The sequence below is a fragment of the Delphinapterus leucas genome, chromosome 1 (genome assembly GCF_059928025.1).
Source record: "Delphinapterus leucas isolate spDelLeu-1000000601 "Yukka" chromosome 1, BTC_Dleu_Yukka2, whole genome shotgun sequence".
NCBI classification, from domain to species: Eukaryota; Metazoa; Chordata; class Mammalia; order Artiodactyla; family Monodontidae; genus Delphinapterus; species Delphinapterus leucas.
Genome location: NC_143129.1, coordinates 104773457 through 104795351, shown reverse-complemented (window position 1 = coordinate 104795351; position 21895 = coordinate 104773457). Strand labels below are relative to the sequence as shown.

The following is a 21895-nucleotide window of genomic DNA, read 5'->3' as shown; positions in this document are numbered from 1 at the left end:
TCCTCTCTGTGGAGGGCAGAAATAAAACCCTGAACTTGGCTGTACACATATTGAGAGCATGTCTCAGACTGATTTAGGGTCTGTTTTGTCCCATTCTACTCTTCTTAACTATGAATACTTAGACAGTATATATTATTATATGTAGATAATCTCACATACTTTTTGCCAAATCTGGCATTTAATTTAGAAACAAAAATTGAACACTGCAAACAAATCAAAACTTTTAAGAATTTAAAATAAGGTTACCAATGATTTATGCTTGAACATGCTTTAGTAGTACTCTTACCATGGCTTTTGACTAAAACCTATATTCTAAAACCTACGTAGAGTTATGAACATGAAGAAACCATATGTTAATGTATCCTTAGCTCACATCATAATTTTCCATATATGCCAGGGTTGATACCAAATATTTAGTATTCATGCCAGCTATCTGACAGTGCACGGAAGTCAGAAGGTATATACATTGGCCCCCAAAAAGACTATTCTAAAATTCTGCTTTTTTTTTTTTTTTTGCGGTACGCGGACCTCTCACTGTCGTGGCCTCTCCCGTTGCGGAGCACAGGCTCCGGACGCGCAGGCTCAGCGGCCATGGCTCACGGGCCCAGCCGCTCCGTGGCATGTGGGATCCTCCCGGACCGGGGCACGAACACCGTGTTCCCTGCATCGGCAGGAGGACTCTCAACCACTGCGCCACCAGGGAAGCCCTAAAATTCTGCTTTTGAAACTTGCAATGTTATTTACTTTCTCAAACATTTAAGATTAGACTATCGGGCAGCAGACACAAATCACACTCCTTCCTGCTATTTTGCTATTAGGTACCTAGATTTTTCATTTTACATAAAAGATGGGAAAAAACTTTTAAAGGAAAGATAGAAAGACATGACGAACATATGTAATTATTTGGAAAGTATTGATATTATATTGAAAAAAGAACTGAGATAATAAGATATATCTTAGTCAATAGGGGAATATTAGGAAAATGAGAATTGAAAGTAAGTGAAGCCATATGTTAAGTGAAATATCCTTTGCATTATTTGTGGACAACAGAGGAATTTATTTTCACTGTTTAAGAAGTCTGTCTGACAAGACAAAAATAATAATAATAAATACTTATATAGCAGCTATCCTTTAAGTGCTTTATACATAACTCATTTTAATTTTCACACAGGAGATATGACACCTATATATTAGTTATTTTTTAAGTATTTCCTCAAACCAAGTTTTTCTCCCTGTTGTGGCTCAAAAAGTCAATAACACCCTGGATATCATCATGATTTACAGATTTATCATCCGACCTCTGGCACTCTGCTGCTTGCTGGCCTCACAACCAACACTTTGTGGGAAGAAGTATTATTTCCTTCCTACAGAAGAGAAATTGAGGATCAGAGAAACCAAAGGTATATTAAGAGATGGCAAAGCTTAGCTAAAATCCTGATATGGCTAGAACAAAATCCTGTGGTATTCAGTTTTATTCAAAGGCAGAAATTGTGGTATATTTGAAATAATGAGACTTTGTATGGTTCCAGTTGTTGACTCTCAAAACAAGGAGAATTAGAACAGGAAAGGATCTAGCTAAAGGCAAATTAAAGGTAAGGAGTTGGCTGGATAAAGGCTGCCTTCAGTGGGAAGAGGAAATCCAAGCTTCCTAGTCTAAGTAAGTTTAGAGGTACTATATAATCATGAAATACAGGAACCAAGTGATGGACTTATGAACCCAATACTGTAAATTAGTTAATGGAGACTCCTTGAATCCAGAGGAAGGATAAGTTTAGAACAAAGAAGTACTACTTCATAAAGCAAATAGTAGAAACATAAAACATATCATCTCAAGATATAAAGGTGGAAAATTAAAATAGAATTTAAATACATTTATTTGTTAGACAGTAAACGTCAAAAAAACCTCTTTAGGTACCGAAAGAATATCTTACTAACTTTCTATCCCCAGTGTCCAGGAGTGACATTCAAATATTTAACAAATGATGAGCACAAACAAATGAACATTCAGACAGATGCCTGGCAAATCAGGATATACTCCAGCTGATATGCCACATGGAAGGTTATCAAGTGAATTTCAGCCGTATCAGTATCTATCAAAATAACTGGCACACAGTAGACATTGAATAACATTTTGTTTACCAAAATGAATGACTAATATGAAAACCCAGAGGACATTCAAGCTAACAAAAGGAAAACCAATTAGTAGTATGTGGAGTCAACAGTTACTAAACATCCATCCCAAAGCAAGGAACACAGAGCATGCAAAAGACATGCTACCTGACCAGAACATCCTATGTTTTGAGTTTGAAATCAGAAAGCAAATGGTACTTCTCCTCAGTTGTCAGTTACACTGCCATATGAAAATGATGGACCAAAGTGACCAGTGGTCTAACCTCATGCTGTGGGTCTTAATATTTTATTGTTCAAATTAATCAGCCTTCTGGGCTAATTAGTTCACAGATGTCAGTGTTAGTGCCTTTTAATACCTAATGTTTGTTAACGATCATGAATAATCAGCAGCTCAGAGTTTGGTATATGGACACTTCTGTTCATGGCACACATATTTATTTACTTGTTTGATGGAGCCTGTTCTCATGAGGAAAAACTGGTACATCAAGCAAACATACAAATATCTCTTGTCTTTTTCTCCACCAATAATTACTCAAGGGAATAAAAGACAAAAGCATCTATAAGGTTCCATTTTTGAGGTTCAGTAAATCAAATTGCTACTTTCTTTTCATACTGTATGAGGAAAGTGAAAAAAAAAACACTTCTTAGCTTTGATTTTTACCTCCATATTGAGGGATAATATGTGGTTGATGCAGAGTGAAATAAAAATAGAATGCTATAACATGCAATAATGATCATCATTTTAATGATTAACTTTATGTAATATGATGATTTGGTCTGATTAATATTACAGGCATCATACTGTGGAAATTATGAAACAACTTAATTTACTATAATTAAAAGCATGATGTCAACTCATTTTTAGATTGCATATAGGCAAAGTAAGCATAGGTTATAAACCATAATTAGCAGAACTCAAAACTAGCATACATTAAACTCTAGTTGCCAAAGTTTGAGAAACGATATGAAGAAACTATATTCTTTGTAAAGATTATCCTCTAATAGCTAGACATTTAACAATTTATCAATTCTGTATGAACATGAGGACCTCAGAGATGGTATTTCAAATCAAAATTGTCTGGTAGTCTGCTTTGGCCAGTGATAATCCTGGACAATATTATCTTTTATTTCATCACTGTTAAATTTATTCATACTACATAATGAGTCCAATTAATTTATAAATTTACCATATATTTATTAAGTACTTATTATGTACAAAAATGGTGCTAGGTGCTGCAGTTAATAAAATAATCCCTACTTTCAAAAATCTCATAGAGGCAGACAAATCTGCAATTATATTGTGTGATAATATATAAACACCTTCTGTTCTAATGACAGATAAAAGGGCATTTTACACAGCAGTTGTGCAGATCAAGAAAGGTCAGCCTGGAAAAGATACAGCATAAAATAATCTTGAAGGATGAGTAGGAATTAGTTACTGAGAAATTCTGGTATGGAATAGATTATCTTCCTTTGGTAAGGGAAGATGTAGGATGGTAAGAAAGTTAATCTCAAGAAAGAAAGAAAAGTGACCTGGTTAAATCCCCTTGTAAAAATGCTAATGGAAAACAAACTACCAGCATTTGCAAAGTGGGAGAGACCTTATCTGCATAAAGCTTTTGGCAAGATATACCTGCTAGTCTAGGATTGCTATGGTAAACAAAACCTGGGAAATATGGATTTATACAGCAAGGCTCTCTCTAAAGAGTCAAATAAACTATGTAACTATCTGAGTATAAACTGGAGATGCTTTATAGTTAAAACAGCTTCTTTTCGTGTAAGTGATGGAGCTACAAATGTTACTTAGAGACCCTACATTATTCTGAACAAAAGCACACCCTGATGCAGCAGGATGGGACCTGGAGAACTGTACTAGCGGTCTTGCACCTCCTCTTGTTTACCCCACACTTCATGTTTACTTATATCCTTGAAATTATTTATAAAGCTCGGTGCAAGTTATATCTCTAATTCATGTGAGTTTGATTTCACAATCCAATCTTCTGGTTATTTTGGTTACCAAGGAGATGAAGGAAGATAAAGAGTCAGTAAACTCTGACAATCCACTCTTGATCTCATCTTTAATTTACTAAATACTTCCTAATGTAATTTGTACTTTTTGGTTTATACAGACTCACAGTCTGTGGTGGAAGGCAGAACAACTTTGATATGCTTACCACTCTCTGGAACCTACAAGCTAATTCTTCAATTATTCTTTTCTTGGGCGAAAGAGTTTGCTGAAACCACAAGTTGAGTTTCCTTCTTTTAGTACCTCCTATGGTGTTACAAGCATTTGGCTTCTTTTAATTTTAAGCTTTTAAAATGGAAGAATCTTGAACAGAAGGAAACATTTCTTCACATGAGAGCTGTACTACACATTTGATATAGTTGCCTCTTAACTATATTGTGTCATGATCGAGCTGCACAAACCAGAAATGCAATGCCTACATAATTTATAGGCTTAAAATGCCTTTGCACAGGTATCATAAAATACATCTTTTCTAACAAGAAGAGGGTATTTTTAAACATTACTCACTTATGATTGACAACATTTTCTTAAATCTGACTATAGCTCTTCTTGTTCCTCATCTTAGATTTTGCTACAGTCAAGCATTCCTGGCTAATGTTGGAGTATCTCACACAATTACCTTCTGCATAACTTCGGTGCTTTTGCAGTACCTTCTTCCATCTTGAAATGCCTCTTCATATAAATTCTGTACAAATCAGGATCCTCTGTTTTATGCAACTCACTAATCCTCTCTGATTCTACAACTTTTTATTCATTTTTCCTTTGGTTTCATACATTGATTGGTTGAATTTCTTTTTTTCCTTTTTTTAAAAAAAATTCTCAGCTATTTTTTAAGAGACTGAAGACCAGGAACAATTAACATTTTTCAATCTACTTTTAATACTAGGTTGATATTGTAATATAATACATTAAAAAATTAAATTAAAATATAAATAATTAAATAAAAATAACTACTTATTTAAAAGCTATCGGAAGTAATTTTGAGGTATATGTATATACATAAATATAAATTATATAATTTGAATATTTCATATTCATTTAAAGTCTTCCTATAAGGTTTTCAATGTCCCTAAAATATTTTATTCAACGTGCTTCATTGATCTGTTGTCTTGGATCAAGCACTATTCTATACTTTCAGTCAGACCCAAGTTGAATGAGCCAATCCATTTGAAGGAGGCTGCACTTTAATTTGTGGGATGAGTACAAAGTAATAACTACCCTATGCGGTAAGTGCTCTAATATAGGAAGCATAAAGAGCTATAAGGTCTCACAGGAGGGAGAGGCTAATTAGAATGGGATTAAGGAAGCCTTCAAAGAGGAAATGACATTTAGAGCAGACCTTGAAGGATGAGCTCACCTCTTAAGAGAAAAGAAATCACTTTAAAAAGAATGACAATTTTTTTTGGTTTTTGCATTAATCCATGCGTGGTTTTCATTTATTTTTATCTTTTAAATTGTGTGCATGTTGAAAGTGTGTTTAAAAAATTATACAAATTAATTTTTAATATTTTCAATTTATATAAAAGAAAAGAAGATATTGGAAAGCTGAGATGAATATTATTAATGAGAGAGGCGCTTCTAAATTTCACATAAAAGTTAACAGAGTAATAGCAACATAAAGTTTAATAGAGTAATAACAAAATATCATTATTTAATAAGATTTGATAGTGACTTGATACCAGTATAAAATGCTCACTGTTAATGAATCTGTGTGTATATATATATTTTTCATATATATAGTATATATATGTGCATTGGAAACTTGGTAAAAAAAGGTACATCGTTTTTAGCTCTACAGATATTCCTAAGTCAACACAATGCAGCCACCCCCTTGGGATTTTTTAAAATAATTAAGCATTTAGAATATATAATCTTGAATGGGCACAGGATTTGTTGGCTCCTGGCCTATTTACAGTCCTTTTTTTCCACTCACCATCTGAATTATCACATGTAGTGCAGAATTCTGACAACCACACCTGTCAGCTTCTTTGATACCCATGTCTTGAGTGCAGCAGATTTTACCTCACCAACTGACTGAGGAAACATTAATTGCAACTCGTTTCAAGTGTAATATTTATAGATATTGCTAAAATTTTCAGTACAGAGTTGCTCTCATTCCATGGAGAGATAAAGCCTTCCTGTCCAGATTCCATATCGTTCACAGATCTTTCTCTAAATGTTCAAAATACAGAACTTGGGGAAATAGAAGAAACTCTGAGAAGCATAGTTACAACACTTATTTTACAGATGGGCACATCAGACTAGAATATATAACCTAGAACCAAGTACTTCAACTTTTAGTTAATTCCTTTTTGACTGTTCCATTCTACCTCTCATACTACACTGAAATTTCAGGCTTTTCAAAATGTAAACACATACAGATCCTTGGAATGTCATTCCCACATCATAATAAATTATTAAAGGCATACGTAATATCTTAGTACCAAGGGAGTCATTAACTACCATTAATTAACTTTGTGTTCCTGGGGACAATTGTGTGTGTGTGTTTGTTTGCAGGTACCTTCATATCTCCAACCATGCTAACAGGTCTTTGATCACCTTCCGTGGAGAACGTCAACCAAAATGATGTGCAGGTGACAAATATTGAAGAGCTGCTTACTAAGTAAAATTAAATTTGCCAGCTTATAAAGTTTATTTTCTAAAAATAGTCCCACGGTCATATCTCTCATAACTAAAAAACTAGAAAACATTAGCTACTGATAGGAAAATGCATGTTTACCTAGCCGTATTTAGATGATGAAAGTATCTACGGATGTAGCTTTAACATGATCATTTGATATTAAAAATATCTGAGGGGAGACCTACAAATCATGCCACATGAATGATCTATTATGGGGCATGCTGTGTGGTACCAGAAGGATTCAATTAAAAGGTACATTTTTTCACACTAAGATGTGTTATTTCAGAGTTGTAGTAACAGTTGAAGAAATTTTTGACTAACAGACCAGGCAATCTGGTTCTGTTATTTTATTATTAAAAATAATAAAGTAGCATTATCAAAATAGTTGACGTTCTGAATAGATAAAATACATAGAAACAGGCATTATCAAAGTTAAATCAGTCACCATTTTGGCAAATAAACAGGGGGGAAGCCAAGGGGTGCTAAGGAGTAAAATAGAGAGCCCATTTAAAATATAGCAGAATTAAAGACCTGTCATGTTTTGCTGCCATTGGGAAACTGACTATGTGAACAATAGATTCTTGGTATGTTCTCTGTGTGTGGGACTATGCTATTAAAATAATTTTGTACCATATTCTTCTCAGTAATAATTAATAAGAACTACAAATTCCTTCCCTAACCTTATCCTTTAAATTTATCAACTCAAGAGGTTCTGTTGAGTCCTGACCTTCATGCCTCCTTCTAGGGATTCCCAACTGCCTACAGCATTCTTGCAGTTCTATCTGATCTGTCAACAACTTTTAATACCAACATTTTTGGGGATTCTGTTATCCTGTGAAATTTAATCTCACCTATTTAAGCTTGCAGAAAGTTCTGGAGGGAATTATTAACAGATTTTCCCTCATCTTCTTAGAGGACAGTGCTGAATGACTGGCTGGTTTCCCTAAGGACCCATGGCTGAGCAGTGCTAGTTTGTCAGTAGCATCCTATTTAGCATGTGTGTGAGGCCACAAGGGAGACTGAAAGACATTTGGAATCAGAATTACATCAATATGCTGATGATGCCTCCATATCTTCATTTCATCAAACCTTATATCCTGTAGCATTAATGCTTTCTTAACTAAGATGGAAAGTGCCCCCAAACAGCACACTGCTTATGGCTCTAATTAGACAGCTGGAAACTACATTGATGATACACTAGAGCAGTGGATCAGCAGCCTCAGCATCACCAGTGAACTTGTTAAAAATGCAAATTCTCAGGCCCATCCCACAGCTACTAAATCAGAAATTGGGACTAGGGCCCAGCAAGTTGTGTTGAACAAGCCCTCCAGGTGATTTTGATGCACACTGAAGTAAGAAAACCACTGCATTAGAGAAACGGGATGTGCTTGTCACTGCAGAATCTATTAGTAGTGCCTCCTAACTTAGTAGATTAAAACATTTCTGGGTCTAATTATATGGTTCTTTGTTACTAACCATGTAACAATTCCTTGTTAAGTCTAACTGGCCTATGTAATAATTCATATTTGCCACTAAATGATGGGAAAACTTTATATTGTTCTGTATTTCCCTCCCCATTCAAAAATCATTTGAGAATTAGACCACAGCTTTGGATATATACATGCTGACATGCCTGACAGAGAGGCTTTTTACCAACAGACAAATTATGTTATTTCCAAATTCCATCAAAGAGCCAAAGCCCAATAAACAATATACATATTTGAGAAAAACTCTAAATATCAATCTTCATTGACTTCAAAGAAACCAGTGTGATTGCAGTTTGTGTGTACTGGGGGTAGAAAGCATAGGAGGAATTGAAGAAATACCAAGAAATTGGGTTTGATATTAAATTCTTCGTATAGGTTGAAAATTTGTCTGAGAACATTCTTTCAAAACCTGTATCTTGAAGTAGATGATACTGACTTACCAGTTTCATAAGTGCTAGCACTACCATGTCTTGGGCCTCTTTGATGTATACCAAATCAAGTAATTACATTTATCTAACTTGGAAACCATGAGCCTTTTTAATGCTAGAAGCCCTGGATGCTTATTCTCTCCAGAAAACATTCATTCCACAATTATTTGTTGAACACTTTTTATGTGGAATCCATTGTGCTAGGCAGGGGAAGAAAAAAGTGATGATCGTGGCACCGTTCTCATAGAGCTCACAGCTCAGTAGTTTTAAGACCATGTAAACATTTCAGTTTCTTGTAAGCTAATAATAAATATCCAAACATTTGTTCTTCTAGTTTTAATTAAGCCCCAGATCCGCTTGGGTTCCACTAAGCTCAACTGCAGGCATACGACAAGTTATCCCACCAACCCATTGCTTCCTCCCAATACTTTGATAAACACAGTTCATCCCACCAAGCTTTGGCCTTCTGACTGAGCCATGCCTGGACTCTGATCCTTTCCTTCCTATAATCCAACCGCTTTAACAATTACCCCTGAATAGCCTCCCTGCTTCTGACCCAATCCCCCTTAGTCAATTATCAGTAGAGCAGTCCTTTTAAAATTTAACTCAGATCTTGATGTTTGTCTGCTCAAAACAGTTCAGTTGTTTCCTCTTTCACTCAGTAAAAACTAAAGACCTTATGGACACTTACAAGACCTCACCACATACCGCCACACACTATCCTCTCATACTCTGTTCCAGTTACGCTGACTTTTTTTTTTTTCTATTCCTAGAAGTCCAAAAGCCTTCCTCAGTCAAGGGTGAATGCATTAACCTTGACATGGAAACTTTTTCTCCCAAATGTCTACATTCCCTCAATGTTTTCATCTCTATCCCCAAAGTCATCATATTAGAGAGGCGTTCCTGGGCCACTCCATTTAAAATGGCAAGTCCTGGGCTTCCCTGGTGGCGCAGTGGTTGAGAATCCACCTGCCGATGCAGGGGACACGGGTTCGTGCCCCGGTCCGGGAAGATCCCACATGCCGCAGAGCGGCTGGGCCCGTGAGCCATGGCCACTGAGCCTGCGCGTCCAGAGCCCGTGCTCCGCAACGGGAGAGGCCACAACAGTGAGAGGCCTGCGTACCGCAAAAAAAAATAATAATAAATAAATAAATAAAATAAAATGGCAAGTCCTGTCTCCTCTTCCACCATAGCCTCTCCCCAAATTCACACTTTGTTAACTCCTATTTCAACTATTCTCTCCATTGCATTAACCACTGTTCAACATACATTTATGTGACAATTTATTTGTTTGGTTGAGTGTCTTTCCTTACTAGGTATGAGCTCCATGAGGGCAAGAATTTCTATCTGACGTGTTCACTGCTGTATTCCAATTGCCTAAAGCAGTGCTTGATACACAGTGGATGCTCAATAAATGTAGGTTGATTAAACAAACAAAAAACAAACAAGCAAACAAAACTTCTACCTTCTCAAGTAATTAATTATCTGGTCTCTTTTTGTGTGTCTATGTGTGTTCTACTTATGCAGAAGAAATAGCCACTACTCATTTCTAGTGACCCTTGCCAATGGATGATGACTATAATATAAAGCATGAAGTAAACTGACATTGCCATTCAGGGGTGTCTTCCCTTCCAACTTTCAAGATGCAGCCTTTCATAATGAAAACTTCTCTGACTTTAGATTTAAAATATTTAGTTCAAAACATATTGCTCAAGCACTTATTCTTTGCTGAGGTCCTATGCTATGCATGAGGATACAAAGATGAATCAAATTAGTTTCTGTTTTTTTATCTTAGGCAAGTCACTTTACTCCAGTACGGCTGTTTTCCTTTTATTTGTACCATGATAAGTTTGTACTAACTGATGCCTAAAATGGTGCTCCAGAGAGGGTGTGGAGAAAAGGGAACCCTCTTGCACTGTTGGTGGGAATGGAAATTAATACAGCCACTATGGAGAACAGTATGGGGGTTCCTTAAAAAACTAAAAATAGAAATACCATACAACCCAGCAATCCCACTACTGGGCATATACCCTGAGAAAACCATAATTCACAAAGAGTCATGTACCAAAATGTTCATTGCAGCTCTATTTACAACTGCCAGGACATGGAAGCAACCTAAGTGTCCATCAACAGATGAATGGATAAAGAAGATGTGGCACATATATACAATGGAATATTACTCAGCCATAAAAAGGAATGAAACTGAGTTATTTGTAGTGAGGTGGATGGACCTAGAGACTGTCATACAGAGTGAAGTAAGTCAGAAAGAGAAAAACAAATACCGTATGCTAACACATATATATGGAATCTTAAAAAAAAAGAAAATGGTCAGAAGAACCTAGGGGCAAGACGGGAATAAAGATGCAGACCTACTAGAGGATGGACTTGAGGACACAGGGAGGGGGAAGGGTAAGCTGGGATAAAGTGAGAGAGTGGCATGGACATATATACACTACCAAATGTAAAATCGATAGCTAGTGGGAAGCAGCCGCATAGCACAGGGAGATCAGCTCGGTGCTTTGTGACCACCTAGAGGGGTGGGATAGGGAGTGTGGGAGGGAGGGAGACGCAAGAGGGAAGAGATATGGGGACATATGTATATGTATAACTGATTCACTTTGTTATAAAGCAGAAACTAACACACCATTGTAAAGCAATTATACTCCAATAAAGATGTTTTAAAAAATAAATTAAATAAATAAATAATAAGTAAAATAAAATAGTGCTCCAGAAAAAAACTCCTATGATTACAAGACTATCTCCACCTTGGATTTTGGAAAAGTCTGAAAGGGTAGAGTGGATGGAGAAAAACCTGGAGAATAAAGTTGACATTTTTAACTCAGTCATGAACCAGTGGTGACTCTGATATTTTAGTGAGATTAATCTGTAATGTGGTTAGTCTATATGTGACAAATTACCTATTGACTACAGTTATAATTCTTTCCTAGAATAGAGACTCCAAATATGTTCAGGCATTCTAAAGCAAATCAAATTCATAATACTGATTTGGATAAAATGAGCAATTTATCTTTCTATAAATACATTTGGTTCTTGTTCTCAGAACTAATACCCTTTATAAGGCATTATCTTCCTTAACGTTAAAATTTGAGAAGTCTGTGGTACATGTACCCAGCTGATGTTTCACCCAAGATTAGTCACCAGTCACCTGTTAGAATGAAATGATTTTAAATCTGTCATTTTTAGTAAGTTAACTAATTATTAATTCTAAGTGATGCTTACATTAGAACTCTTTTAAGAAATAAATGGAAATCTCTTCATTCTACTGCCTTCATAGCAGAATGAATTAACTATAAGTATTATATATATCTATATATAGATATAGATAGATAGATATAGATATCTTTGAATGCAGCTTGTAAATTTGACTTATGGAAAATTCCGAATGTCTCTAATTACCACATTCTCCTAATTAATATCCATATATTTTGTGAAGAGTATCTAGTATTTGGATATGCAAGACTTAGCACATTCCACTGTTACTAGTTAAATACAGTACCTTTCAAAGATATTAACCCTGAGAATACAATACACAAGAAGCACTTGTGTATTGACAAAGATAAACTTCTCATTGTATCCAAATCAGTATTATAAAATAATTTTCTTTTACTTTGAATGTCTGTACTAGAAAAAGCAACTATGGGTAACCCAGAAATTTTTAAATGTGCATCTCACAATCTGAAGAACATTCTAATGATTTAAACTAGGAGACTGCACATTAACAGTTTTACATCTTCTAAAATTTGTTGCATGACAACTCCATATTTTCTGATGGTTCCATTTTACCTCCTCAGGGACAGCTCTTATATGAACAAAGCCTTTTCTGAAGACGATGAACACTCGGCGGGCTCCACAACGTAAAGCAGATGTTGCACAGTCAAAAGCTGTGTCTCCAGCTCCGAGTACAATCACGGCTCCCCGTATCGATGGCAATGGAGAGTGACAGGCACACATTCCTGAATGATGAAAGGAAAACCCCATTTTCAAGTAGAGAAACCATTTCTGCATGACAGCTCAAAAGATACTTGTACTCAAAGCAGTGTAAAATTGCATCTTGCAGTTTGCGAGGATGGAGTGTCACTATCAAATTATTCTGCTTCATTGAAAGACAGTTTTATTCCCACTTTAAAAATATGCTCATACATGTAATTTCAGAGTCAATACCTTTAACTTCTTTTTTTCCTTCTAGAAGGATAGCTATAACACATTTTGAAGAGTTTGGGTCATAATAAACTGGAATCAATCAATTTAAACTCTCTGTCAAAGTTGTGATATGTATTTTTAACTTATTGTCATTAAATTTGTTTGTTAGAAGAAAAAAAGTGATCCTTGTGATCCGAGTTAATAATTTGCAATATTTCATTAAAACCTTTTACTTAGAAATCATCTTATAAGATTTCTAACATATAGCCCTGCTGTATAGTATATTTAGTAAATTTTGAAAATTAACATGCTGAATATGTTCCCTTTATGTAACTGAAGAATTTCTGAGAACTATTTTCTTGAAATAGTTAAAATAAAACTTTCTCCCTTTTACTGCTTTTTTCCTGGTTTTGTTTGTAAAACTGAGCAATAAAAGAAATATGACTCTCCAAGTGAACATTTCTCAACAGCATTTATATGAATATTTGATGTCCACATGAAGATTCTTTAAAAAGTAAAATGCAGGTGTTCGCTATGTAGTAGGTAGCACTGTATTATTGGATTAAATAAAACTGTTGACAAGATAAATTACTATAATTTTTGAAATGGCACCACAGATAGCATAATCATTTTGCTTGAAAGAGTTTGTATTTGGGATTACATAATTAGCCTTTTGTAATTCTCAAATACATGCTATGTGTACAATGATCTTCCCTAGCAAGCATCATGTTCTCTTGGAAGGAAGAGGATGAAGATGTTACACAGCTTTAGCTGTAAAGTTCTACAGATTGATCTAAGAGAGAAAGTTTCTTATCTTTTTCAATTTTAGGAGAATAAATGTAGATTCTTATCTTTTCCATATGTAATTGATGTTAGAATATCTGAAGTTCAGAATTCTTTAAAAATATATATTTAAAGGAGTTTGACTATCTGGTTTTAGGGAATATATTATAGCTTCTTTAACACTAAGATGATGACTCTAGCCCAGTCAAAGCAGAGGACAGGCATAGCTTCCAGTTGTTCTTCCTTTGGTGTATGAAGTGATTTCACACAGAGACTAGGTATTAGGGTATCCATCAAAGTGTTTTGTTTTAATTTCATAAAACTGTGGTTCAAGAAGAGACTGAATCTTTCTGCTGGTGTGGATACAAATCATGGAAGACATGATCACTTGTCCTATTTTAAACAAAAAAATAAAACAGTTCCCAAAGTGAAGTTCCTGCCTTTTCTTTTAAGAACATCTTCTGATGTTTGTTAAGGACACTCTTATTTTGAAGCAACTTTTCATAATGCAGTTTAGACCTGTATACAACACAGTGAAAAATCCTTATGATGATGTTTGATTGGGAGGATGGACAAATAGATGATTCTGGCTAACAGTAATGTCAGATTTTTTTTTTTTCATTTTACATTGGTGTTATAAAAGGATGAGCTGGAGATCTGGACAATTTCCTACTGAGCCTGGACTTAATATATATTCATAATATACATAATAACATAGGTAACATTAGGAACAGAAGACAGTATGTGATACCTGCTTTACTGCTTTTGGCTACAAGCGGCAGAAAGTCTTTGGATGTATAAAACCCCTGGTCCTGTGTCAGGCCTTGGAAGATGTGATCCTTTTTGGGTTCTGGCAAACCTAAGTAAAAAAATTTATAAAATGTCATTAGAAGGAGGAGTGACTTTTCCTACTGACTATTAGAAAGAAAGTAGAAAGCTGTAATCATTAAGATAATGTGGTTCTTAGAGGAAAAAAATCTATAAGCAAATTGACATAAAAGAATGTACCTAACACAATGTAACAGACCTCAGAGTATACCTTTAATACATAACTAAGAATACATCATAAATCACACATTCATGTGCACATGTACATATACAGAAACATGGATACTCACATACAGTGTTAAGGGGAAAATCAGGTTATATTCTTTCCTCATGTCATAAATAAAAATAAATTTCTGGTGTATTAAAGTGCTAAATATAAAAAATTCATCACAAAACCTAAAAGAAAATATGGATATATATTTATCTAGTTCCTGAATATGGAAGGTCTTTCTAAGGGGGTGGGGGGAGATTAAAAAATTTTGAAGGAAAAAAAAGTATTTTACCACAAAAATTCAGCTAGTTTTACACTTCAAAAATATTATAAACAAATTAAATGCCAAGTGATTAGCTAGAAGAATATTTTAACAAATAAAATGTCTTTTCTACATAAAGACATTTCTCAGTTTTAATGAGGAACATATTAACTTTTCAATAGAAGCATAAACAAAGGGTAACAAAAATTGGGATAACAAAAAACATAGTTTATAAGCACCAAAAATCTTAAATCCCCTAGTAATTTAAGAACTGCAAGTTAAAACAATGAGATATGATTTCTCCTCTATTAAAAAGTAAAGGGTTTAAGAAAATTACACTATATGGCAAGGTTAAAGATGAGATTTGTTATGCTCTTTTGGTAGAAATTTGGTAGAAACTGGTGCCTAATTCTAAAAAACTGTTTTGAATCTATCATAAGAAAATACTAAGACATGCAAATAAAGGTTTGATGTACAAAAATCGTCAGTGCAAAAAAAGATAAGAGAGAGACAGAAAGGGTGGAGGAATATCAAAATGCCAACAGAATGAATAATCCAGTTTTACTTTAAGAGATGAAAAACATGACAGAACAAAATGCAGCCATTAAAACAAACATTTGAAAAATGTGGTAACAGATTGTAGTCAAAATACAGTGTTAAATAAACTAGCAGGACACAAAACACTGTGTATAGTATGATTTAAGTTTTATAAAAATATATAAACTATATAATCTGAACAGTAATCATTTCTGGTGGTGGGATTGTGAATATTCTGGGTTTTTAAAAATTATTTCCTTATTTTCCAAATGTTCTATAACATGCGTGTATCAACTAGTTAGGAAATAATTGCCAACATTTTGAAAAGAATATGAATAGCTGGTTAAAATGTTTTCAAACTACAAATGAAGCAAATCTGATAGCTTTCACCCCACTACAGGAAATCTTTTCATCTCAATTCCATAAGGGGGAAATTTATAGCTTAATGTTATTTACTATCCAAATCTCAGTCTACCAATAGGCCATTCCAGAGAAATAGTAGTTTATTTCATAGTTAAATGAAAGCCAATGGTAGCTGCTGGTAGACACACAGAGTAAAAAGCATGGCCCAGGAGATGAGTTTTGTTGTGTGCGATAAAGTTGATACTGTATCTGACCTGAAAACTGAAGGTGCTGGTGGATTGAGTGCATAGCCAGCAATAAACCACTGCTGTCCCTTCAAATTAAATCAAACATTTTTCTTTCCTGTCTAGCACCTCTTTCATTTCCTCCCCCCCCAAAAGATTTGCCCTTTGTTTTTAGGTTATTTTAAGACCATTTTTTAAAAATTATTTTAATTATCTAAGAAAGTTAGGCAAGTCATTTGACTGGTCTTTGCTCTGGCTTCTCTATAAACAAAATGGGGATAATTTTATTTCTTCATTTTCTGACACGGAGGAATATCCCTTAGTCTATTTGTAACATGGAAACTATTACATAAACGTGTGGTTATATATATTAATGTAATTCTTTTCGAAGGACTGAGATGGGGGTGGTTACAGTTACATAAATATAGCTGAATATGTACTTGAAGATTCTAATGACAAAACAATTTTTCTTGAAAGCTGTTAAAAGATGATTGTAGTTTAAGCTACATTTGATTAGTCAAACCAACATGTGTCATTTTATATATATATATAAAATATATATATTTAAATAATAAGGACCTGTCTCCCCTTTCATATTACTATACTATAGAGACTGCATATGTTCTATGGTACTTCATTTTCCCATTTTCCTGTTAAAAAAACACAACAAGGAAAACAATGTGAAGCGTTTTGCAATTTCAAGGTGATGTGATAAGCAAAAACCTTTAAGACAGATCAAAAACAAAGCACAGAGAATATAAGTGGTGGATAAGAATTCTACAGTTTTTGGTAATGAAGCCTAAGATCCTTCCTTTACTAATCCCTAATCTGAGCTTTTTCATTACTTGCCATGGTTAAGGTAAAAGGGAGATTTACATCTGTGCTTATTTTCTATAGACCCACTGCTAAAATAACTGTTATATAAAGAAATGCAAGGCATTCTTATTAAACACACCACCTGACCCATAGAGATGATGTTTTCTCTCCTGCAAGAATTATTTCGCAAGAAAAAAGCTTCAGTAAAATTTAAATTTCATTTTTTCACTTGAATCATACACTGACAAGGACAACTGAGTTTCCTGTGCTTTCACCCCACTCTGCATTTATCACTATAATGAATTTAACATTTACTGGGTCAGATTCTCCCTGTAAACGTTCAAGAGGGCACCAGCTAAATGTTCTGACCTATAGATACTGGCTTGAGGACAGGAAAAATGAGCCAGTAACTGGATGATATGATTATGATTGGGTTATCTCTGTAGCCTATTTAGCCACACCTCAAGTCATGCTCACTTTTAGATTCCCAGTGTCCACAGAGCGCTTCTCCCCTACCTGGGTGGCAGATCATCTATTAGGACCATGTATCTGAAGCTCTGCTCACATACTCTTTGGCAGTCCAGCCCAGCTGGCAGAAGTACCCTATTCTCTGCTAACTATGATGCTGCTGGGTGATTAGGAACAGGGTCTTTGTCATCAGACAGAGTTTGGTGTGAGTTCTACCTCTCCCATTTATCTGATTGTGATCTTCTGTAAGTTCTATGACGGTTAGTTTTATGTGTACATAGCTAAGTACACACATCAAATTATCCAACCAAACACTAATCCAGGTATTACTGTGAAGGCACTTTATAGATGTGGTTAATATCTATAATCAATTGATTTTAAGTAAAGGAGATTACCTCAATAATCTGGATAAGCTTCATCCAATCAGTCCAAAGGTCTTAAGAAAAAATTGAGGTTTCCTTAAGGAAGAAGAAATTTTGTCTGTCTGCTGGCCTGGCCTACAGATTTTAGATTTGACAGCTCCCACAATTGCATAAGCCAATTCCTTGAAATAAATCATACCACTCAATCTATATATCTATCTATCTATCTATTTATCTATTTTATATATCTCTTAAAGGCTTTATCTTTCTAGAGAGCCCTGAAACAATTAATTAATTGCTCTGATCGTCTACCTCTGCATTTCTAAAACAGAGATAATAATTATATTTCTCTTCTCTCATAGATGTGTCTATCTATTTATCTATCCATACATATATATATAAAGCATTGGGACCTGGCACATAGTGAATGCTCAATAAACACTATCTATTAATATTAAGATAGGTTTATTATTCTGTAGTTTATAATTTTTATTTCAAATTCCACATCTCGTGTCAAGGAAGAATAAATCTTAAATCAAAGTAAAGTATTAAAACCTTAGCAAATTTAAACAAAGTGCTACAAAAGAAGAAAAATGAAGCAACCGTAAGTGAAATATGAAAGATAATGAAACTTGCAAATACCCATCTATCAAAGGAAGATTTCCCTGAGAGTAGGTGGCATATTAATAAATAAGGTATGTGTCTATACCAGGATGATTTCAAAATGACACTGAAATGACTTTTTAATTCACCTTTCAGTGGGAAGAAGGAGGTTTATGAATAAAGAGGAATTGACAAAGATTTGACAAACAAAACAGCTCAGGGTAATATCCATATAGTGTTCTTTGTCTTTCAAGAAGGCCAGATAGTTTCTTTGTTCCCCTAGAATAGTTACTGAAGTTTTTGGTGTTTCAGCACGCATTTATACAAAGGTATACAAAGGAACACCTTCTTAAGACGTACTGAAAGATTATCATTTTCAAGTTCTCCAAAAAGAAAAGAAAGAAATAAAATGTTGTTTATACTACAGAAAATCTAACTTAACAGGTATTGATTACTTATAGGCGCTGTTTTAAGTGCCTGACATATAGGTAGGTGATTTTTATATACTAACTCATTTAATTCTCAAAACAACTCTAAAAGACAACTCGCATTATTATCTGCATTTTAGATATGAGGAAACTGAGGCACATAAAGATTAAGTAACTTTGCTGAAGGTCATAGAACAAGTAGTAATGCCAATTTCTAACCTGGATGGTCTGGCTGTAGAGTGTATGCTTTAACTTCAAAATGCTGCCTTTGCCATGTATAAGGTTATAATTAAACCCTGTTACAATGTGTTGCTACATAACAAGTGATGTCTAAAGTAATCATTCAACGTATATGTATTCAGTTTCACTTTAAGGCTATGGATACGCATACAACACAGAATGTTCCAATCTAGTGGTAGAGAAAAGACTGGCTGCTTCTCTGGGCTGCATCTTTGTTTTGCGATTCTTTTCTCTAGCACAATTCCTCTCTAAAATGTCTTCCTTCTTAACTGCATTCCCCTTGGGTATCTGCTGGTTATTTTTCAATATTTGATATTCTTTGAAATCTGTATCTTTGCTTTGTTTCCAAAGCACCTCCCTCTGAAACAACTACAGAATATACAACAGCAGTGTATTTAGTAAATTCTTTGTACTCATATTAAGTTCTGCACAACTTCAATTAACATTAACAAGATATTAAATATTCTGTTTTGTGTTATCATCTAGTAAGTAATAGATGAGGAATAAGTTTCTAAGGCTCAGTCTTCATAGCTATTGTAGGACGTGTTTAAGAATTTCTCAGATTTTATAATGTCTGCATGTGTTACTTTACTGGGTCAACTCATTCAGCGTTAATTGAATTGAGCAACAATTTGTGTGACGCCTCTCATTCTTGAAGGCATTCACTTGAATGACAGCTAAGCCGTCATGCGGAAGATGGTGATCAGACAGACATGTCACGGGAGACAGCCTCACACATCCCACAGAAGTGGAGAAGACAGCACAGAACATTGTGAGACTGCCTCAGGTTCCTGGCTTACGGAAATGGGCAATGTTCTAGTATTCTGAACTCTCTCTGCAGGTATACTGTCTTGTTATTTCACACGAGTGCTTTTTCAATAAGAAGATTTTAGTAGACATATAAAATCCCTCTGATTATGTCCTACTCTCAAGTTTACTGGCTGAGCACAGCAAAATGTAGTTGATGGCAAATGTCCTAAGTTTTTCACTTTTCCAAGTACTTTTGTGTCTGAGATTTTGTTGTCTTCTCAAAGAAGAAAGCACGTTGTTGCGATCTCAATCCTCATTGCTAAGCCTGGTTTGGGGAATGGTGCTGCATGAGGAAGAATATTAACATGTGAAGATTAAACATGGATTCATTAAACAAACCCTCACTAAGGGACATGAGGCTATCTACCACAGCTATGCAGTTGTGTCTTTGTAAGAAATGTCCCTGTGTAACCATTGTTTTTCTTTATTTTTGTTTATTAAGTCTTTTTAAAATATCTTAATGCCAACTGACTTATTTGTATCATTTGTAAATACAGCGTACTGAATAAGAGTGAAAGCTCTAAGTCAGACTTTCTGTGTTAAAATTCTCATTCTAGCTCTTACTAGCCATTGACCTTGGGCAAGTAAATTACTCTTTCTGGGCAGCAGCAGCCTCATCATAGGATTGTCAGGAGAGTAAAATGAAAACAATATATGTAAAGCTCTTTGCATAGATGTGAAATAAACGTTTCCTTTTATTTGCATTCTCTCCCTAAAAGCCTTTGTTTGATATAATGAAAGGACACATTCGGATAGACATAAATTAAATGTTCATCTAATCCATCATATTCACAATTCACACTGTTGCACATTTAAGCGGTCAGCGTTGGACAGATTGGTTAGAATGAAAGGCTGTGGTAAGACAAGGGTATTCCTGTAACTTCATTCATTCTACAGACTACAATGGACGCAAACCATACTGCTTCAAGACCAGGAAATAGCAAGGTTAAGACCCTCTATTGGTTAAGGCATCATTCAAATTGCAGAGGCTAGTTAACATCCTGCCTCAGAGACCACTGACCTAGGAGTCTGGAGAACTGGGTTCTAGTCTCATTATATCCGCTTTCTAGCTGTACTTGGGTAAAATTACTTTTAATACTGTGGCTGTCAAATTCCTTTATTTTATCTAATTATGTTTTATTAAGCTATAATTGACATATATTAGTTTCAGGTGTACAACATAAAGATTCAGTATTTGTATGTATTGCAAAATGATTACCACAGTAAATCGAGCTAACTGCCTTGATTGGAACGAAGATATCTCTGACTTATGTACAGTGTTGCTCTGAAATGAGGTGGAAAAGTACACATAAAAGCACTCTGGTAAATCTAAAACAACATTCAAATGTAAATCATTATTACTGTCTTGGGTAAAATATAAAAACTATGGAAAATAAAGACTCACATTATAAAAGATTCATAGTATACACTTTCACAAACAGAAGATACTGCAATTAATCATAAGAAGATATTTAAATGGCTGTACATAGATATGTAAATGTAGGTATAACTCATAAATACATGTATTATGGATATATGTGTTTATATACTTACTAGAAAAAGTAAACTATTTCGATATCAAGCCCAAACAGTTGAGATTACAATATGGAAATAAAATATTCCTTTCAAGGGCCTAAGCATTCCACAATTTCACAATGGATTATAAAGTTCTTCATCTGTCACTTAAAGATCACTTATATGACTCAAAGGATTTACTTCCAAGGGAAAACAGTGTCGTAAGGGTTATCATTCTAAGATCTATATATGGATTAGAAAGAGAACAGATCAATGATGCCCTATTGTGATTCTTTTCTCAATAAAACTCCCCATCTTTTTCTGACAACCCACTGTAAATGCGTTTAGCTCTTGGGTGTTCAGACTGAATTCAGAAAGAGTGGAGTGATTCAATATAACACATATGAAATCAGATCACCATATATCACAATAGTATTCATTTCATTGATTTTTCAAATCCCCATTAAATATCTGTTCTGTATAACTGCTGTCTAGTCTCTCTCTATATATGACCACAAGCATTAATTGTATGGATCACATAATTCGTTAGAGCATAACAAGATGAAGACTCT

At 34.7% G+C, this 21895-nt stretch overlaps 1 protein-coding gene across 3 annotated transcripts in view; it reads right to left on the bottom strand.

Annotated features, from left to right (window-relative positions):
- The window catches only part of DPYD (dihydropyrimidine dehydrogenase), an 825900-nt gene that overhangs the window by 455326 nt on the left and 348679 nt on the right, over positions 1-21895 (bottom strand). For all 3 annotated transcript variants that reach the window (XM_089919140.1, XM_022553288.2, XM_089919145.1), the window contains 2 exons: positions 14408-14515; positions 12517-12686 (listed from right to left, as the gene is read on the bottom strand). In XM_089919140.1, coding sequence (XP_089775266.1) covers positions 12517-12686; positions 14408-14515 — 278 coding nt within the window. The remainder of the gene's footprint in view (positions 1-12516; positions 12687-14407; positions 14516-21895) is intronic.